Source organism: Sylvia atricapilla, chromosome 5 (assembly GCF_009819655.1).
Source record: "Sylvia atricapilla isolate bSylAtr1 chromosome 5, bSylAtr1.pri, whole genome shotgun sequence".
NCBI lineage: Eukaryota > Metazoa > Chordata > Aves > Passeriformes > Sylviidae > Sylvia > Sylvia atricapilla.
The window spans coordinates 39075348-39095713 of NC_089144.1; the positions used below are offsets into that span (position 1 = coordinate 39075348).

At 36.2% G+C, this 20366-nt stretch overlaps 1 protein-coding gene across 1 annotated transcript in view; it reads left to right on the top strand.

Moving 5' to 3' along the window:
* Positions 1 to 226: 226 nt before the first annotated feature.
* PTPRQ (protein tyrosine phosphatase receptor type Q) overlaps positions 227 to 20366 on the top strand; it is a 99437-nt gene continuing 79297 nt past the window's right edge. Inside the window, exons 1-13 of the mRNA XM_066320226.1 lie at positions 227 to 280; positions 743 to 854; positions 1542 to 1768; positions 3922 to 3991; positions 6007 to 6206; positions 6873 to 7122; positions 8254 to 8382; positions 9140 to 9286; positions 11026 to 11198; positions 13574 to 13787; positions 15879 to 16058; positions 16174 to 16353; positions 17920 to 18027. Of these exons, the coding sequence (XP_066176323.1) occupies positions 227 to 280; positions 743 to 854; positions 1542 to 1768; positions 3922 to 3991; positions 6007 to 6206; positions 6873 to 7122; positions 8254 to 8382; positions 9140 to 9286; positions 11026 to 11198; positions 13574 to 13787; positions 15879 to 16058; positions 16174 to 16353; positions 17920 to 18027 (2044 nt within the window). The remainder of the gene's footprint in view (positions 281 to 742; positions 855 to 1541; positions 1769 to 3921; positions 3992 to 6006; positions 6207 to 6872; positions 7123 to 8253; positions 8383 to 9139; positions 9287 to 11025; positions 11199 to 13573; positions 13788 to 15878; positions 16059 to 16173; positions 16354 to 17919; positions 18028 to 20366) is intronic.

The following is a 20366-nucleotide window of genomic DNA, read 5'->3' on the forward strand; positions in this document are numbered from 1 at the left end:
TTTAAAGTCTACTAGAAGGACGCAGACCGTCATCCAAGGGTTCATGAATAGTTTAACAAGGGAAGGGCAGAGCTATTGAGTAGTACAGACTCATTAATTGTGTACTTGCCAGGAAGATCTTTGCTTAAATCATTAATGCAGGCAACATTTCACTGCTAAGCCATCAAAAAGATATAGGAGCACTTTTTGATTCTGCTGTCTGGAACACATAATATTAACCGAAATAATGGTTGTTCTGGAGGTTTTGCTTTTGTTTTTCATTGGAACTGCAAAGATACAGGTATTTTATATAATTTCTTGCTAAAAAAGTTAATAATTATGATTACTGAAAAGAATGGGTTCGTTTAAGGGTCAAAAATTGTTTTTCAGGGGTTTTTTTGTTAATTTTTTCAAAATGGGATTTTATAATGCTTCATATTTACTTTGGTGATGATAATACAGAAAAACCTCTATAGATACACTGATAGGGGATTCTGGGATAAAATTAATAGTTAAGTTTGTTGTTCTTTAATATTGAATGTTGTGCACATCTTATGAAGGGTAGTGGACAGCAAAATACTGTAGCTAGCAGATGTAAACCCTTATTTTTAGTAATGAACTGCTCAAAATGTTCTGGGGTTTTTTGTGCTTTGTTTTGTAGGTTTTTTTTCCTGTTTGTTTGTTTTGGCTTTTCTTTGAGGGGAGGGACTTCATTTTTGTGATTCTTTGTAAAAGGCTTAAATAAATCTATGTCCTATTTCAGGCTGATTTTTCCAATACTATTCCTGGAACAACATACAGTGTTACAGTTTCTGCAGTTTCTTCTTCAGTCTATAGTTCACCTGCAAGTAGAACTGTGACAACAAATGTGACAAGTGAGTCAAAAGTGACTGATGAAATTTTGTTCATTTTTTAAACTGCGCTTTCTTATGTTTATTATGCGCACAGTAATGTCCAAGAACTTATAATCACTTTTCAACAGTGATTAAAACTTTTCATCTTCTTTAACCATTTTAAAAAACCACTGAACCTGAAGTGTTCTTTGAGAGCTTATGAATTTGCAAGCTTTTGAAAAATTTGCTATTGTGTCATGTAATAATATCCAGATTTATATCCATAGTGATAAATAAACAAAGAAATGTTCAGAGCTATTTCCAAAAAAAATGTAGCTAAAACAGATGTGCTTTTTAAGAGAGTAGACTTTAGTTGAGTGCTAGAATATGTCAGATATCAAATTGACATTAAACTCTGTTTTTTTAACAAAGATCTCAAGCAATGCATTTTTTACATTCTTATAAAAAATGTTTCTGGCGCTCCAATATTACCTAATAATTTCTAACACAACTCTAGCTAGAAAAAAAGCTTTTTATTCAGAAGTACATCAGTTTTCAGTAGTTTTATGAGATTATGCTGGCAGATGATTTAATTTCTCTATAGCATCTGTGAATGTGTCTCCACTCTCATGAATCCTAGTTAAAAATTCTTTTACATATATGTGCCTGTGTGTGTGTGTGTGCATATATATTTATAATCTTTCAATTTTTTTTTTTTTTTTTTTTTAGATCCTGGGCCACCTGTGTTCCTTGCAGGTGAAAGAGTGGGTTCTGCTGGGATTCTGCTGTCATGGAACACACCACTCTATCCAAATGGGAGAATTCTCTCCTATGTTGTTAAATATAAAGAAGTCTGCCCATGGATGCAAACAGCTTATACACAGGTCACAACAAAACCTGATAGTTTGGAAGTTCTTCTAACCAGTCTTAACCCTGGAACAACTTATGAAATTATGGTAAAGGCTTTACCTCTTAATATTTTGAATTCTGAGTTTTTGTAAATTGCGTGAGTTTATAGTAGGTTCCTGGAGAGTTTTCTGAGGGACCATGTTATTTACTGTTGCCATATAGCAAAGTATATTAGTGAAATATTTGTTTAATTGAGTTTATATGAGTAGTGTTTTTAAAATCTACTTTAAAAGTGTTCCAGTCAAACTTGCACTGAAATATAGCTTCTTCTACTGATATTCGTATTAACATCTGGCATTATGTAGTAAAACATAAAAATCAAAGATTGGTATTTTTGGAAATGTCTAAATTCTTCCTTATCTTCATTGAGATTTAATCTTTCAAATGACTTGTGTGCTTCGCGTATTACATGTGGGTTACTAAATCATCTCAGCCAGATCCAAAAAAAGCATGTCTTCCATATATGGAGCTTGTTTGCATTGAGGTTAGGCACTCTTGATCTGTCTCTGAACTCTTCAACTATAGATGACTCCAGGTGGACAGAAATTGCCTGCTACTCTCTTGGCAATATTTTCCAAGCAATTCTTTGCCTGCTTTACTCTTTCATAAGAACCTTGTAGAGGGACCTCTTTTCAATGCCAAGATATAAATGAAATTATGTGTTGATTTCCTTCATTCTATTCAGTTGCCTTGAAGCTGCACATTTGAGGTAGGAGTTTCCATGTCTATCTTAATGCTAGTTTTGTTTCTGAGCTCTTCTACAATACCTACCTTGAGATGAGGTAATAAAAACAATGTTTAGGTGAGGACATACTTTAAGATTTATATAGTGTAATTTAAATACTGTCAGAATTTTCTTCAGCTTGTCAATCTCCTGAAGATCTCCTCAACTGTTGCAATTACTGTAGAATTCATCAATGCCTAAAAATGTTTCAAGTCATTGCATAAGCATAAGCATAAGCATAAGCAGGTAGGGTTGGCTGCAGTCATGAGGCAGGTGTGCATGTGTTTGTGTGGCTTAGGAAGGAGCTAGCCAGTGATACAAGTTCTTCTTGACATCCTAGATTAAGTCTTCGATGCTACCTTGTATTTCTTTACTGCTTCTGTTGAAGCTTTGTCCTTTTGTTTAATATTTACAGGCTTTGAAAAACACACTGTTTAGTGCCAAGAAGGGATTAGAACAAGTTTCCCTTTCTGGCCTGAGGCCTTCTCTTTTCTTTTCCCCTTTGTCACCCTCTGTGTGCTGTCAGTAACTTCTACAGTGATCCACGCTTAGTTTTGCACATCTACCACTTCTCACCCTGCATTCCCCACAGTCTGCACTGTCAACTCCCTAAACCCCATGGCCACACCTGACATTGCCAGCTTTAACTTTGCTGGAGAGCTTTTCACTTTGCTTCTTCTTTCTGACATCTCTCACCGTCACTGTTGGAATTTTACTCATGCTTATCTTTTGTTGTCCTTTTTATTTTCTTTCGAAATAAAAAGTTAGACTTCCTTCCTCATTCTTTTTAAATATTGAATGCTATGGCAAATCACTGAGTTGAATTGTCACCAAACCCTATATTGCAGAGAAAATGGCATGGTTGTTTTATTTATCTCCATAAATTCTACCAAAGTCTTGGTAGATTGCACTTGAAGAAGACTTGTCCATGATGGTGAGCACTGATGCATCTCCAACATACAGTGCATCTACAGTCTCCTGACCCATTGCCTTTCTGTAAAAAGATGTGCTTTCCTTGGGTTTCTGCTTTGAGGAAGGCTGACCTATTCTTTCTAGCCTATAGGAGACAGAGAAGTGAAAGGGAACTTATTCTTCCTTTTACTCTTTTAAGTTATAGTAAGTAAAATAGGAATGCAGAATCTTATTTAAGTGTCTTTTGGTAAGAAAAAAGGTCGTCATTGATGTTATTATTGCTGTTGAGTTTTGCATAAAATAGGGACTCATAAAATAGGTATACTCTTTTGATGTGTGGATGTTCATATACGGTTTTCTCAATTATACTGTTACATACTTTTCCCTTTTATTTTTTTAACATTTAAACATTGAGTATAAATTATACAACACAACTCAGTAGTTTATTTATAGTTTAAAATCTAAAAGCTGTATCTCAGTATACCCTTAGGATTTTCATATTCTCTGAAACTATATATTCTGTAGATTTTCTAATGTGGATTCTCTTTTTTTTTTTTCCTGTAGGTTGCTGCTGAGAACAGTGCTGGTATTGGAGTGTTTAGTGACCCTTTCCTTTTTCAGACTGCAGAAAGTGGTAAATTTAATAAAGCTGTTAATTATTTTGATTAAAGCTACTCTAATTTGTTCAAATAAATTTCCATTACAAATTTCATACTTGAACAAATTCCAATGCATTTAGAACAAAATCCTTATTCTATCACTCAGTGCCAAAAGTTCATTTTGTTTTATTTCCTAACAACAGCAATTGGGATATGCCCATAGGGGTGTTTGTTGCACAAAAAGTCTGTTTTTCTTGGAGTTTTCCTATGCCAGTTTCTAGGTAGCCAGCTTCCAGAAAGCAAGGTCACAGCAGAGCAGAGCTACCAATCAAGTGGGTCCATCTGCTGTTGCCTGCAACAGTTCTAGGAGACAGACTTTGTTGTGGAATCATCTCTGCCATTGTCTGCTTGAGTCAATCTGTATTTGTTTAGTGATGGGTTCTAAGAAGCTCAGGAGAGAATGTATTTTATTAAAATTTGATGTATTAATTCTGAAGGTAAAAAAAGTCTGAAATGAAAGTCTGAGCTGGTAGCTTGAAGATTAAAAAAAATAGATTATGAGTTTGCACAATCTGTACTAGTTTGGTGTTTGTGATCTCGCTCATGCTCCAGGAACAGTTGTGCCTTGGCTGATGAGCTCCACTTGGGAACAAGTCCCAAAGGAATACAGAACTCTGTGCTGCCAAGGCAGTGACCATCCATCTGTGTTTAGGCTGCTTTCTGTTTAAACTGCAGAGCGAGATATCTTAACTAATGGCAGTAATCATCACTCTGTGCAAATAATGCAGTAATTTATGAACCCAATATAAGGAAGAGTAGTAAACTTGCCACATGGATCTATGTGAAATCATTATACTTCATTCTTCATGCATTACTACTGGTAAAACCCCTCATTTCTGTGAGCTTTATTATGTACTCATGTTTGTCAGAGGACAGCCCTGGCATTTCTCTGTATGAGAACACTTTTTATTTTTGGAAGCATTTCTGTCTACATTTTTATTAAACCTAATTTGCCTTACTATAAATGTAATTGGAAGGTTTCCGCAGATTCTAGGTAAGTTATGTATCATTGTTATAAAAATTATACTTTTATTTTCTCAACTGTTTTTTTGTTCCAATTCTTGCTGATGACTAAGGAAAGCCAAACATCTTAATCAACATAAAGATGGGAAATTTCAAGTGAGAAAGTTAGCCAGAAGAAAAAATTATTTAAATATTAAGGCTGTGGTTTGGGAGGAGGGGAAAAGAGGTGAAAGGTCTGGAAAAAATTTAGCAGGACTGAAAGCACTAAATAGGTGGCTTGGAGGAGCTGTCTCAATTCACCTGTGGAAGGTCTGTAGTTGTGGAATGCCTTATTTGTTAAAAGAGTGTGAAAAGTTCTTCTCCTTAGTACAAAGGCAGCTATTTCAGGACTTGCTGCTGACTCTGCCATGTGTAGGCAGCACCAAGACAGTGCCACAGGGCTCTAATTCACAGGAAAGTTCAGCTTGTAGAATAGCATGTAAAATCTGATTTAGATCCTGCATCTCATTCCTTTGTGCTGTCATTAATACTGATGCTCTGACAAAGAGCCACGGAAACTGTCACTGATACAAAGAGCAGCATTTATGCAGTAATAGTGAACATTCCAATTTAAGTGAGTTACTTAAAGCTACCAAAAATCTGTGTGCAGCACAAAAGGTGACACAGGTAAAGGGAAATAAACCACACAGTATTATCAGATGCAGTTTACCAGAAAAAAAATGAGCAAAATTTTTCTAGTTCTGGAACAGTAGATAACTTGCTTCTAAGAAGAATATTTTAAAGTCGACCAAATCAATTACTATGTATATTATGAGATTGAAATAATTATATTTCTCACTTAAACCAGATTGAAAAACAGCTGGTTGTATATCAGCTACTTTACATGTGTTTGTGAATGGTTTTTATGTGCTTGCTTCAGAATTTGGAAGCTAGAAATGGCATTTTTTTAAAAAAAAGAAGAATTTGCTATTTTTCAGTGCTGAGAAGAAAGGTTTTTATCACTCCTTTTGTTTGTTTTGTTTTCAAGCTCCAGGTAAAGTAGTGAATCTCACAGTAGAAGCCTTAAATTCTTCAGCTGTAAATCTGATCTGGTTTCTCCCTCGGCAACCAAATGGAAAGATAACTAGTTTCAAGATCAGTGTAAAACATGCAAGAAGTGGAATTGTAGTGAAAGATGTCTTGGTTAAAGTAGAGGACCTTCTGTCTGGGAGGTTACCAGAATGTAATGTAAGTGCTATAAACCTTTTAAATTAGAAATAGACTCAACCCACAGAATATAATTTTACATTTAAAATTTGAGACATAAAAATATGGAGGCTTGGTTTTCAGAAAGATTCCAAAAACCTTACAAATTGCAAAGGTCCTGACTCCAGGCTGATTTAATTCAGCACTGAGGAGGCAGGCTGCCACCTACTGAGCCATAAGCATTGGTCACCACAATGCCCAGCAGTTTTTCAGCGTTATCTCCTGACACAATCGATTAAGAAACACCTGTCTGCTTTTTTCCATGATGTATGGATTTATGTATGTTATACGTGTGTGTTCACATGCACACATACAACATATATATGATGCAAAAGGACCTTGCTAGAGAACTTCTTTTCAAGAGAGAGACTGAATGCTGAAAATGGAAACTGGGAATAATTAAATGAAACCTAGAGAGATGCTTCTGTTCAGTCAGATTTGAGATCTTTTTGAATTATGCAGGACACCATAACACTGTCATAATGTGGATGCATTACCACAGTCTGCCTAAATTTGGAAACTGAAGTACAAAAAAGAGAACCAGTTTAGGGTAGTTTTTTCAAAGATGGTCTGCCTTTTTTATTTACATAAATTTGCAATTATTGGTTATATATGACCTTTATTATGTTTCATATTTTGTATTTATAGGATAAGAGTGAATCTTTTTTGTGGAGTACTACCACTCCTTCAACTACTTCTGGGAAATCCACAATTCTTTCACAGACAACAGTGATGCCAAGTACAGAGGCACCAAGTCAAATGAGCTCTGTTTGGAATGAACCAATCAGCTTTGTTGTAACCAACCTCAGGCCATACACCACTTACCTTTTTGAAGTCTCTGCAGTTACCACAGAAGCAGGCTACATTGACAGTGCAATTGTCCGGACACCAGAATCAGGTGCATTAAATACATGTGGCTTTAAAATGAGAATAAAGTTCTCAGATTTATGTGAAAAATTTCAAAATATAGGTTTGATTTTCTGCTGCAAGACACTTCTGTCTTAGTCTATCTTTACCTGTATCATGCTTTTGTATTTTCATGATTACTTAATTTTACTTGATGGAATCAGTTGAAAATGTATAAATATTTATGTATCTAATAATGGACAGTGAGTGAGAGTTCACTTATTGTTAGGAGTCAAATATACCCAAATTATTCTCAGGATAGATCAAAGTTGGTGAAAAATTAAGGACAATTTAAGAACTGCATATAGTAGAATAATGGTAGAAGAATTGAAAATAAAGATGGAGGGGACAGCTGTCAGGCATAATATTCTAAAAAATGTGTTTTGTGTACATAGAAATGCACTTCAAGCTTTGTCTTTGTAGAGAAATAAGCTATAATAAAGAAAACTCCTGTACTTATGTTGCCAATCTGCACACCTATTGCAGAAAGTTCCTCAGTGCTGAAGAGATCTTGAAGCACTAGGTGAAGTTGATTTTTGATTACTTACAATGCACTGAGAAGTTGGAATTGGAAACAACAGTCCATGAGCACACTTTTATAATGGCTTAGGTAGTGGGAACACTGTTAATAAAGCTATACAAAAAAAGCATTCCAGAGGAATGTTATCTGGCTTTCTGGCTTTTGCTAGTACATAATTCTTTTGCTTGACAAGGTTTGATGTTACTATATATATACAAAATAGATAGCACTGTTCAGTTAAAAAAGAAATTTTATTCCCTCCTAGAAACGTTCAGTTATTGATAGAATTTCAATAGCCTTAGTTTTCTGCTCTGTCTAGGATTAATGAAATTTTTGTCACTTTCTCTTCTAATGATTTCAGGGCTAATTTCCAGTTTATTTGTCACCTTTGTCTCTTAGAGATTATTTTAATACTATCAACACTCTTGATACCTTTTCTGAGAATTACCTTAAAACAGAAATTAAGTAATTTTAATAAGATGCTTTTATGGCTTTCCTTCAGAATTTTTCATGTTTATGCTTAAAGTGAATTGTCTGATACAGGGTTCTTGGACATCCTAATAGAAAGTATTTTATGTTCAAAGACTTTTTCCAATATTTAAGTTCCAGAAGACCCACCACAGAATTTTGCCAAGAGCAACATTACAGCAAAGTCTTTCTTGGTAATGTGGGATCCACCAACCATAGTAACAGGGAAATTTAGTTACAGAGTTGAGCTGTATGGACCATCTGGTAAGTCAGAGTTGATGTTACTTTTGATTTTTTTCTGATTATTTCCTTACACATTCTTCTCGGCCTGCCAATCAAAAATGGATAGTCAAAAGTAGTGTTATGTATCTCTTTTTACTATTATATGTTTTAAGGGTTTGTAGATTAATTCTGAGGGAAAAGTCAGTCCATCACGAGGAAGAATATAAAGTTAAATTCACATTAGATATTCCTAAGAATGGAGAAAATCAACTTCTCCTCAGTCTTTCAGGAGATGACTGGTTAAGCACAGCTGAATAGCTGTGCTTGCATATCCAAATTGCTCTGTACCTTACCTTTACTTTTTTCTCTTCCTGTTAAAGATTTCTGGAGAATTTTCATTCTCATGTGGTACACAATCAACTTTTTAAGCCTGTTTTGATTTTTTTTGCAATTTTTGGGGGGTCAGGCATGTATATATACAGAAATTTAGAACTGCCTGTAGCTAAGTAAGATATAAGCTGTGTTCTAATGTTTTTATGGGACCACACAGGAAAGGCAAGATACATTTTTTTAATCTCTTCCTCTTAAAACTAACAGCTCCTTGCAGTGGCTTGTTTAGTTGGTTGGTTTGTTGTTTTATTCCCCATATATTCAGTGTTATTCCACTGAAGTTAATTCCCAGTTAGCTTTTCCCCAAACAAATTGGTTCCTTTCATTTGCTCATCATACTGGAAAGTATGAAAGAGAGCCATGGACTGCTTCTGTTTTAGACCTAAAGTCTCTTTGTTTTTAATTCCAGGTCACGTTCTGGACAACAGCACAAAAGACCATAAGTTTGTGTTCAGTAACCTCGTGCCGTTCACAACATACGAGGTGTTGGTCGGTGCTGAGACAAGTGCCGGCGTGGGGCCGAAGACCAACCTCACAGTTTCCACTCCGGCAGATGGTGAGTAAACGTGGAGAGGCAAAACAAATGGGTTGAACGTGATAAAGGGCTTCAGCTTTCCCTTCAGAGCCTTTGAGGTTCTTTGCAAAGGAGAGAATGAGAGCACTACAAGAGATGAAAAAAAGATTACAGAAAGCTAAAGAAAAGAAATAAGCGGAATATTTATTTCTTTGGTTTTGTCGAGTTCATACTCTGTCGGAACATTTTATCATAGGCCTTCAGCGATGGTGAAAGAAATGTAGTTTTTTTCTGAAGTTAATTTTAGACACAGTAGTCAGGTGGCAGGGCCCCTCTCCCCGTTAGATGGCAGCAAGAGGAAAAGGCAGAGCAGCGCAGCTTGTCTCTGCCGGCTCCTCCGGCCGCGCCTTCCTCACCGAGCCTGCCCTGGCACTCATTCTCGCCACAGCCAAGGCCCATCCCCGTCTCTGCCGGGCTCACCCTCACCAGCCACCGCCGCCCCGAGGCAGCCCCAGCAGCCAGGTCTTGTCCCAGCACAGCCAAGTGCTCGGGTCTGCCTCTGGGCCCCCGCTCCTGTGCCCCGGGAATTGTGATCCCAAATAGTCAGCTCACCGGGTCAGAGTCCGCTGCATGAAGTGAGGCTTCATCTTACACCGGTGTGAGACAGCACGGCATTCTTGGTCAGCATTTGAGGATGCAAGAAGGAAAAATTGAGATTTGGAGTGCAATAGAGAGGCAGTTTCAAGATGGTTATTTCTGTCTTATGTTTGTGTCACACAACACGAATTTAGAAAGTCTCGGCCTCAGGGATTGCTGGCAATGTTTGTTGTTAAGGTGAAACACTGGGAGGAAAACTTATATTTATTGCATTCTTTCCTGAATGACCTGCTTTTGGCAGCTCTCAGAGACAATTTCCAGAGATGACCTACCTAAATACAGTCAATCATTCTCATCTTGTGCTGAAATGCTCTTTCAGAAGCCAAAAGGAATTTTGCTGGACTTGGGGTTTTTTTTAGCATAACATAGGGTGTCTAATTTTAATGCCAAATCTAAAAATCCTCCTCATGCAAGTAATTTCAAAACTGTCTTTTATTGAAGTGTATTAGGAAAAAAAAAATCTTTTTGTATCAAATCTGAGTTTCATTCTATTGAATATAAATGTATTTTCTCTCTGGTGGTCCTATGGAAATTATAATATTATTAAGACTGAATGTTTAATGAAGAGATTATATAAAACTATATAATTTCTATATATACTTTATATAGATATTTATTTTCTACCTATAAATACATACATATAGAAATATATATAATATAAATAAAATTTTTGTAAACTTAAATACAATTATATAAACCTTTCATTAAAGGGAAATTAACAAGCTGTATCACATTGTTTTTCCCAGCTTTTTACTTCATTCTAGTTCTAGTTAACCTTTCATTTTCAAGTATATTTAAGATTCCATATAGGAAAATAGCAAAGGTCTGCTTGATTCCAATCAAGAGTAAATTCAATCCTCAGTAGAGCTGTCCTGGTTTACAACATCTTAGTCTCTGACCATACTCATACACATATCTTACGTGTTAAAAAAAGTGTGCATATTTTTAGAACTGTAACTTGTTTGCTAAGAAAACATGTGAAGTTAGTCTCTACCCTGCACAGGGACAACTCAGAAGATAAGGATGTGAAATTTGATTGTCTACTGTACTTTGTATACAGTGCTGAAAAACCTTGGAATAATAACAAGTGTTTAATGAACTCAAATTTCTTCTTGAATATTTAGTCCCAGGTGCTGTATCAGAGCTACAACTGGCAGAAGTGGAAGCCACGCACATAAAAATCATTTGGAGGAAGCCACTGCAACCAAATGGAATCATTACCCAATACAGAGTTAAAGTGCACATGCAGGAAACACTTGTCACTCTGGAAAACACTATTCTTGGAGATAAAAATAAGGTATACTTTTCTTCTTTTTTTTTTTTTAATATGGCTTTTATGTTAGATTAAATTTGCTCTCTGCCTTATCTGACATTTACAGAATGTGGAACTAGCTCCCATAGATGAGTTGTCAGTATTTTTAAAAGCCAGCTTCCTCAGTCCCCTCTCTTTCTCTGACTGGCTTTCAAAAAGATTCCAATAATGCTGTTTCCACAACATGAAAAAATAAATCATTTTGACAGAATGATCCAGCTGCTGAAGGCAGGAAGCCACAGCCCACAGTCTTGTCCTTGAGTCCTTGAATTCTTTGCAGCATAGGGTGGCCAGACTATTAAGAGTAAAGATTTGGGTGCCTAGATATACAGCCACTCTGTCAAACCTCTAGAAGACATTGGTATGAACTCTATGAATTCAGCAGAAATGTCCAAAGGCTGGTTAAGTGTTCTACGAGCAAGGCAGACAGGCTTAGAATTTCTGCCTCCTTTTGTGTCCTTAAGTCCACACGTGAGATGCTGCATACTTAACTCCATGCTGTGGTTACATATCTGTGCACACCTGTGGGTTCATATCTCTTAGGGGACTTCAGCTGTCAATCAGTCTAGCTTCTGGGTTTTGGGTTCTGATGTGTTTTACATGCTTAGAGGAGCAGCTCTGAGTATGCAGCACAGAAATGTAGACCCCTAGCAAACATTCAGCTCAGGATTGAATTCTTTCTGAGGTAGGGCTTTTTGGGCTGAATTTTGAAAACAGGTGTCCAAAGTCTGCATAATTTTTTAGTTTTTCAGTGATGTCTTTCATTAGATCTGAATTGGAATCTAAGTTTTTGATATAGAGCTCAAGGAAGGAGTTAATTTTCAAGTTGAATTATATACATTAAATAGAGCCCTGGAGTCAAATGTTAAATAACGAGCAAGGGAAAAAACAGTTAGGATAAGGATCCATTCATTAAACCAGGCAGGCATCCTTGGACAAAGAAAGTATATAAATCTGTAATTAAAGATTGTATCATAGCCTGGGACACAAAAAAATTAAAGTAGTCTGTACAAAAAGGTTTTAGTGATGGGATTTCATAGTTTTTGAGTTCTTTCTGTAGAATTCTTGCTGCTTTATTATAATTTATTGAATGCAATTTTCTAATTAAAAACCAAAGCAAATAATAAAAAAACCCCTGCTTTATCTAGAACTGCATTGACCACAGCTTAGAGCAGCAACAGGACTTGAACTGGCAGACCCACAGTGCTAATGGTACTCAATAACCAGTAGCAGTAAAAAGCTCTTGTCTTATATGTGGAAAATCCTCATAAGAAAAAAGTATTTCCATGTGGCCTACTATTTTTCTATAAAATGCTGGTAAGACAAGTCATACACAGTTTTTACCTCTTGGTACTTAGGTGAGATTCATGCTCTATCCGTGCCTGTGGCTAATGTACCTCATGTTTAAGGAGCAAAAAAGTGGTTTTGCCCTTTCTCAACCCGGAGTCCATAGGGAAAGGACTAATGTGTGTTAGTTACATCACTATAAAATCATCTTTTTCTGGCAATGAGATAGGCCATATGTGTGAGTGGGGAGTGTTCCAGATGACAGCAGAACCATTCAGAGATACTCGCGCCCTGGATTTGATCCCAGATTTTGAAGGGGCATGAAGATCTGGTGCTATCACACCATTTTGTACCTATGCTCTAGCCTGTCTCTCTTTTCTGCTTTTGTTTCTCCTCTCTTTGATGTTCTTGCTCTACTTATACCTGCTCCATCCCTTTCCAGCATTTTTTCTTTGCATCTTCTGTCCTATGGGCCCCATATCATTTACCACCCTTTCACTCTCCCTTTTCACATATATATCCCCTTCTTTTTCTCTCCTTTTTACTCACTTAGCTTCTGTTTTTCTCCCTCTCCTCTTGTTCCCTCTCAGAGTTCTAGTCAGCCTGCTAATCCTTTTCTTGACAAACTGGAAGGGCCTCTTGTTTTCAATGCCTGTCGCCTTCTTTCAAGATACAGTTAGTACAATAAATTCTCCCATATATTCAATCTATTCATATATTCATATCTATTCAATATAGCTCCAAAGATATAGCTTTAAAATGAAAGGCCTTATTTTAAAATCACCACCTTAATATAAAATACGTATTTTAAGAATTTTTTTAAGAAGAAGTGTTTGATTAAAAATAACCAGAATAAAATATTGTAGGCTACTACAATAGCTGAACATTTTTATGACAAAGATCATATTTTTAAAATTATTCTAATGACCAATAAGGTTTGTATGCCAACATTTATATAGTAAATATATGCATGCACAAACATACAAGCATTATTTCTATATTATATAGAAATTTAATTATATAATTTAATGATGACTAGGTTTGTGATTTTTTTTTATATTTCTTATTTATAGTATCTGATTGATTCTTTGGAGCCATACACAATAAATGAAAATATCAAACCTTCTTCTCCCCCTTGGAATTCAATGGAAGCAGACAATGATTTATATGAAGGTTCAGCTGAAATGCTTTCCAGCATTCAGACAGCTTCTCCAGTAATATTTACAAGAGTATCTGGTGATAATTTGCCTGATATAAATGGAGCTGCAGAACTACATTCTGGTTTTGGTAAGATATTTTAGGGTATTTTTCTACCTGCTTCTTTGTTCTGAAAGACCCCCATCACTGTCCCAGATATGATCTTTAGCACATGGTTCAAGCACATTATAAATGGGTCATTTGCTGGAGTCAGATTTTTTTACTACCAAATAACCTTCTGAAGCAAATGGGAATGCCACACAGGCAGGAACTAGCCCCTTGTCACCCAGCTGACCTTCTTCCTAGTGAAAGGAGCCCCCGAAAGCCATCAGCCAAGCTGCATAGACAATCAGTTATTACAGTTGCCAAAGCAGGTGTGATTGTCAGGGATTAACATATCTCCAAGCCCTTCAGAGACCTTGATTTCTCTAAGCCTTTTGACTAATAGGTTTTCAAATGTCAGTGAAGGTAAATAGGTCAAAAAGTTACAACTTTGCTATATGGGTTACAAACAGGTGGAGATGACCCTGTGACATGGTGATGTCATTAGTGAGTACACTTGTTCTGTATTATCAATGGACCACTGTTTCTTTACAAGTATGGATATTTACAAATCATTAAGCAGCCCTCAGCTGACAGGCAGGGATTTCAAATATCATTCTGAATTTTTCCAGTGTTTTGAACAGTGGGGAGAAAATAATGTTGTTGGGGTTTTTTTAATGATTTGAATAAGTTACTGAATTCTGTATAAGCACCAGTATTTAAACTCCAGATTTTAATCCATTATTTTAAACAACAGTGGATATTTTCTGTGCTATGTTAATCCTGAAGAATCTTCTTTGTCATACACAGGAAATGCACAGTGTTTTAAATGTAAATCTTTTTTTTATGGCCTCATTCAGTTTGAGGTATTGAGTTGCTAAAAGATGTCTGTGTTGCTGAAAATTTATTTCAGCCAGTGTCTCTTGTGATCTACCATACAAGTATTATTTTATAGGAGTTATTATAGTAGTTAAAGCTGTTGACAGCCAAACTTTTGACAGGGTCTGCTGATTTTTCAATGCCTTCATTTGAATGCCCTTCTCACTAAACTCTGAGCCTGATATTCAGGTGTGTGAAGCACCCACACCTTTTCACATTGCATTGGCATAATGGCTGCTTTATGGCAGATGATTTTGGCTAACACAGTTGGATTGTGGCTGACTTTGAACTTTATTGTAAGTGCACCAAAATCTCTTTATGGGCATGGCTTCATTGTTCTACCCATAACAACTCTTCTGCTAAAAATACCAGTGTGAAGGGATCTGTGAAGGCAGCCTTTCTTATTGTAGTCCTAGCACCACTGGGAGGGCAAGGAAGAGAAAATCTGTCTTTCTCAACTGAAAATATTTAAAACCTCTCAAAAGCTCCATCAGTCTAGGAGCCACTGTTCTGAAATCACTGGAGAGACTAGGCCTTCTACAAAAGTACCCTTTCCTAGCTTCTACGGGATTACTGACAAAACCTTACAATTCTACTTGTTGGTGTTGTGGTTTTGAAAACAAACCAAGTGAGAAGCTCTAAGTCAGAAATAAAATTTAATGAGAAGAAATGGAAAATAAAATAGAATGAAAATAAAATAAAATAAATACAAAAAGAAAAACCAGTGACAGAGTCAGAATACAACCTGATCAGGGTGATGGAAACAGTTCAGACGAGATGGTCTTCCTGAAACAGAAGTCTTGTAGAAAGGTCTGGTAGCTCCGGTCCTCTGGGAATCCAGTGGGTGAGGGCTGCTTCTATTGTCCCAAATCCCAGCTTATATCCAGGTGAGAATGCTTGGCTCTTCCCCATGGGCGGAGCATCTCACAATGGGATGATGAGTCATGGAAGAGGGCCTTAATGGCCCATTAAAGAGCAAAAGGCATTGATGGGCCATTAACTGAAGATGGTGATAGAATACATCCTAAACTACAACCCAGGACGGTTGCTCATTCATTTTTTCACCTGGGCCAATCTATCTATCATACACATGAAAATGGACTTATAATAGACTCTCCTTTAGGGAGTTAAGAAGTGGAATGTAGACTTTTTTTATATTTTTATAACTGACATGAAAATTAGTTGCTGTAGAATAGTTCCAGGTTGCCATGCTAAAGTGAGTTTAGGATGTATAAGAAATAAAATGACTTTTTGAGTAAGGAGCTGTTTCTCTCTATTTACTCACAGATAATCGGTATACCATTGACATTTTGGCTGAGGAACTGTCATATGTTATAAAGGGCCTCACACCTTTCACAGATTACACAATAAGTGTGTCTGCTTTCACTGATGTTGGAGAAGGACCACCATCAGTTCTTACAGTCAGGACACATGAACAAGGTAAATTGTAACTCTAGTATTATCAAAGTTAACATACATTATTTATGTCACTGAATGTTTGAATTTTGTTAGTAATTTATTTACTTACTGTTATGTTTTTATGTTTTTGTTTAAGTCCCAAGCTCAGTACAAAATATATCTTACAAGAATATTAGCTCCTCCTCTGTCTTGCTGTATTGGGATCCTCCAGCAAATCCCAATGGGAAAATAATTCATTATACTGTTTATGCAATGGAACTGGATACAAAAAGAGCATTTCACAAAACAACTTCAAACAACAGCTTACTTCTGACAGGTACAGTGTCATTTGATTAAAAAAAATGTAAACATTTACACTGGCAAGTACATTTCACAAACTTTCCCCCCCCCCAATTTTATATAATGTTGCCATTTGAAATGTATTTGGATCAAGTCTCACACATTCACACATGTCAAAAAACATACAACAAAGCAACCATGTAAAAAGTTTGGAACACTACTCAGACTTGTCTACTGTGGAGGAATATGCAGGTGTCTTGGTTAGGCAAGACAGTATCTGCCAGGGAAAGCTGGATTTTCCCTTGGAATTATAGTAGTTTTTCCTTCCAAATTATTATAATTTTGCAATTAAAGGCTCTTCAGGCAAAGCTTTGGGAATAGGAATAACAGTTCTTCACTAGAAATTTTAAGAATACAAATGTAGTAGTACAACACACAAGCAAACAAAACAAACAGAAAATCCTAGAAACCCTGACAGAGTCAGAAATACAACCTGACAGCCTGTTTGTCAGGGTGATGGAAGCAGTCCAAAGTATGCCCTCCTGGAGTGGCAGATCCAGTTCTGTTGGAGCAGATATGGTCCTTGTAGAAAAAAGGGTCCAGTAATGGCAAGATGGATCTGGTCTTCCTTCGGGAATTCAGTGGAAAACTGGAATACCTGGTTCTCCTACACCTCAGTTTTTATCTAGGTAGGAATGGTTTGGCATCTCCCACTGGGTGGAGCATCTCACAGAGGGATGATGTAATGTGTCATGTCATTGGTGAGCTTTAAGTGCCCATTACCAGAAGATATCCCCCGAGGGTGGATGTGTAGTGGGAGAGATAAGGAACCATGCCCCACCCGGTTTTAACATCTGGCCCATTATAAGAAGGCAGCTGCCCCCTCCCCCCTCAAGTTACAAGAGATAAGAAGAGATACTTCCCCTGGAGTTACACCTCCTCAACCGGTTTCAACAGATGGAATAGAATAAACTGGTTTTTTGGTTACATAACCCCAAGACAGCAGGGTATGTGAGATGGGAGAAGAGGGTTGGTTAAGATAAACAGTAATTTTTGAAATGGTACAAGTAGTAATTTGTGAAATGGATTTCTCCTTGGAATATTTGCTTCAGTCTCCTGTGTCCCCATAGCAAAATATTCCTAAATTGCCAAGTCTTTTTCAAATTTGAATATTTTTCACAGTATTTATCTGACATTAATAAAAATTTCTTATTTTAAGGTGGTAAAATTTATAGTAATTGAAGCAAGCACATTACTAATGGAGTTTCCCTCATTAATTGATGTTAATCAGAATAATACATACAGACTGAGCGCTCATATTTGGATGTTCATATATGCATCCTTTGATGTCCTTGACAAATTCTTTAAGTTATTTACAGTGTTGAAGCTAGTTGAGTTACTTCAAAATCTGCTGATGTAGCTCATGCCTGTTTGACTGTCACCAAATCAATGGTGTTGGACATATTCTTTTAGGAGACAAAAGTGTATAAAAAACTCTCAGAACAGTATTCAGTACTATATTTTTATAAGTAGTTATGACAAAGAAGTCAACAGTTTTGTTTACGAAGTTAAGAGTCAAAACTTTTTAAATTAATTCTTTCAGGTTTAAAAAAGTACACAAATTATAAAATGAGAGTCGCCGCCTCCACTGCAGTTGGAGAAAGTGCTTTGTCTGAAGAGAATGATGTTTTTGTGCGAACCCCTGAGGACGGTAATACGTTGCAATGATGATTTATTTTCTGTACTGAAGTTTGTGTTTGTTCAAAAAGAAGACTGGCACATACGAAAAAGTCATTGTGTAAATAAAACCAATGTTGAAATTATTAGTTTTCTATCAGTCAGTGACTTCATTCAAACCATTTTTAGGTAAGTGCTAAAAAAATATAATGAAAGCTGCAGGATGACCTGCAATCAAGTAATTTCAAATGTGATAGACAAATGGAAAGAAAGCTGCAGAGCTGAGGCTCCCTCTCTTAAAACAGTATGTCCCTAGCACCCATCTAAATGATAATCTTTGTGACTCCTTTTTATTTTCTTTCTCTTTTTTGTTATCATGCCTAATTATGTTGGTTTTGAAGGATATGGACATTTTAACAATTCAGAGGCCATATTTCTGTTTGTTGGCAAAGATGCTGATTAAGTGAAGGTTTTTAAAATTCTGAATATAACAAGCAGTTGTTTTTGTATAGGTTTTATTAACTTTAAGACAGGTAAATTATTTTAATGTCAGGTATAATGCTACATGATGAAGGTTTCTGAATCTTACTTTCTTACTGCAAGGCAGTTTCAACCCATTAGGCATTGGGCAAGAGCTGGAGTTATCATTGGCTTCAGCAGAGAAAACATGGGAATTCAGAGCCATGAATATTAGTCTTTTCTTGTTTGTATCAAGATTGTATTTTCACTGGTTTCAGCAAAGTTATTTCCAGGTTTACTGAAGTAATACAAAGAGTGATTGCCCAATTTTTGTTTATCTCTCTCGTTTTCAAATGTACTACAGTGCAAGAAAAATAACCGAGTGTCAATAACAGAGAGAAAAGAACTACAGGATTAAAAATCATGGGTTATTTATGAAGTTTGGGTGATTTGAATAACCACACAAAATATCAATTAAATGGTGAAACTTATAGTAGTTGCAAATATTTTTAAAATTTTCATTCTTCTATGCTGTTAGTTTTTTTAGAGGAAAGGCATATCACAAGAACAGAAAATTACTTATATAAATATTCTTTGAAAGCTTACAATCCCTTCCCTGTGAGTGTTAAAGAAATTTTTTCAGAGTAGAGTTTCTCTGTTCAGGGCCAACCGCCAACTGTTCATTCATTCATAAAAGAGCCATGCAAGGCTTGAGGAAACTAGTGAGAAACCCACAAAAATTCTTGCCTTCTTATAAGGCTATACATAATTATTTATTGTCTCCTTGTTTTTTAGCTTTCCTGAAGCAATTCGGGCTGAGATTCATGCATCCTGATTTTAACCAACCTAGGAACAGAAATTTGTTTGACTCTTGAAAAGAGAGAGACCTCCAAATAAAATATTCACTATAACTGTCTTAGATAACTTGCATTAGGATTGAAGAAACTAGGCTGTTGCATTTAAATATTTTACCATGCCAGCTAAATGGAAAAATGCATTTCAATTAAAAATTAAAACTTGTTCACATGGGAAATATCCATGTGGGTAGTCTTGTCATCCAGAGAGCAGTGATCTGTTACAGTTAACACTTCTGTGCACTCAGAAATCAGGAATGAAAATGATTTGTGAGACATTTTAGGCAAAAAAATTCATAATGAATCCTGAAATATCTCAAGTGGGTATTTGTACATAAACTGAATCATATGATCCTGAGTAGGTAGTATTTTTTTTTTTTTTTTTATTTTACAGATTATTTCAGGGGTGAAGTGGTGAAGCATCAGAGGAATCAAAGTTGACATTCAGAGCTGATTTTATTCATAAGTGCAGCCCACTCAGTCCTTCAACACTTCCATGCCTTATTAACTCACTGGAGTCACATGAACTCATACATTGCCAGTAGATTTTGCCATAGCTACCCTGGAGCTGGACTTTTTTTGTGCATGACCTTCACACCAGTATCTGCAAGATTTACACAAGGTTCACTAAAGGGAATTTAGTTACCATGCATACAGTCCCTTTCTTGGTTCAGTTGTTGATTGAGTGAAGCACTAAGTGTGGTTATTTTCATTAGGAAGCAGTAAGAGGACATTATTCCAAATTTAAGGAACTAAATATGAGGAAGACTGTGAGAGGATTTGAAGGCTTAGTCTGAATGAGAGTGCTAGAGAGAAATTTTTTTTCTTAATAAGTGCAGTTTCAGATAGAGTTAGAAGAAATTCCAGAAAAGCTAATGTCATAATGCAAAAAAATGCGTAGTTTTATGAGTGGAAAAGACACATACCAAAATGAACTGAGGTAAAAAGGGGTAAGGATTTTTGAGAAGGAGAGTGAGGAAATGAGTGTAGCCCTTTCAGTACAGTTAGGATCCAGTGCCAGGATCCAATAGGTTTATGATCTCAGTTCTGTATTCAATTA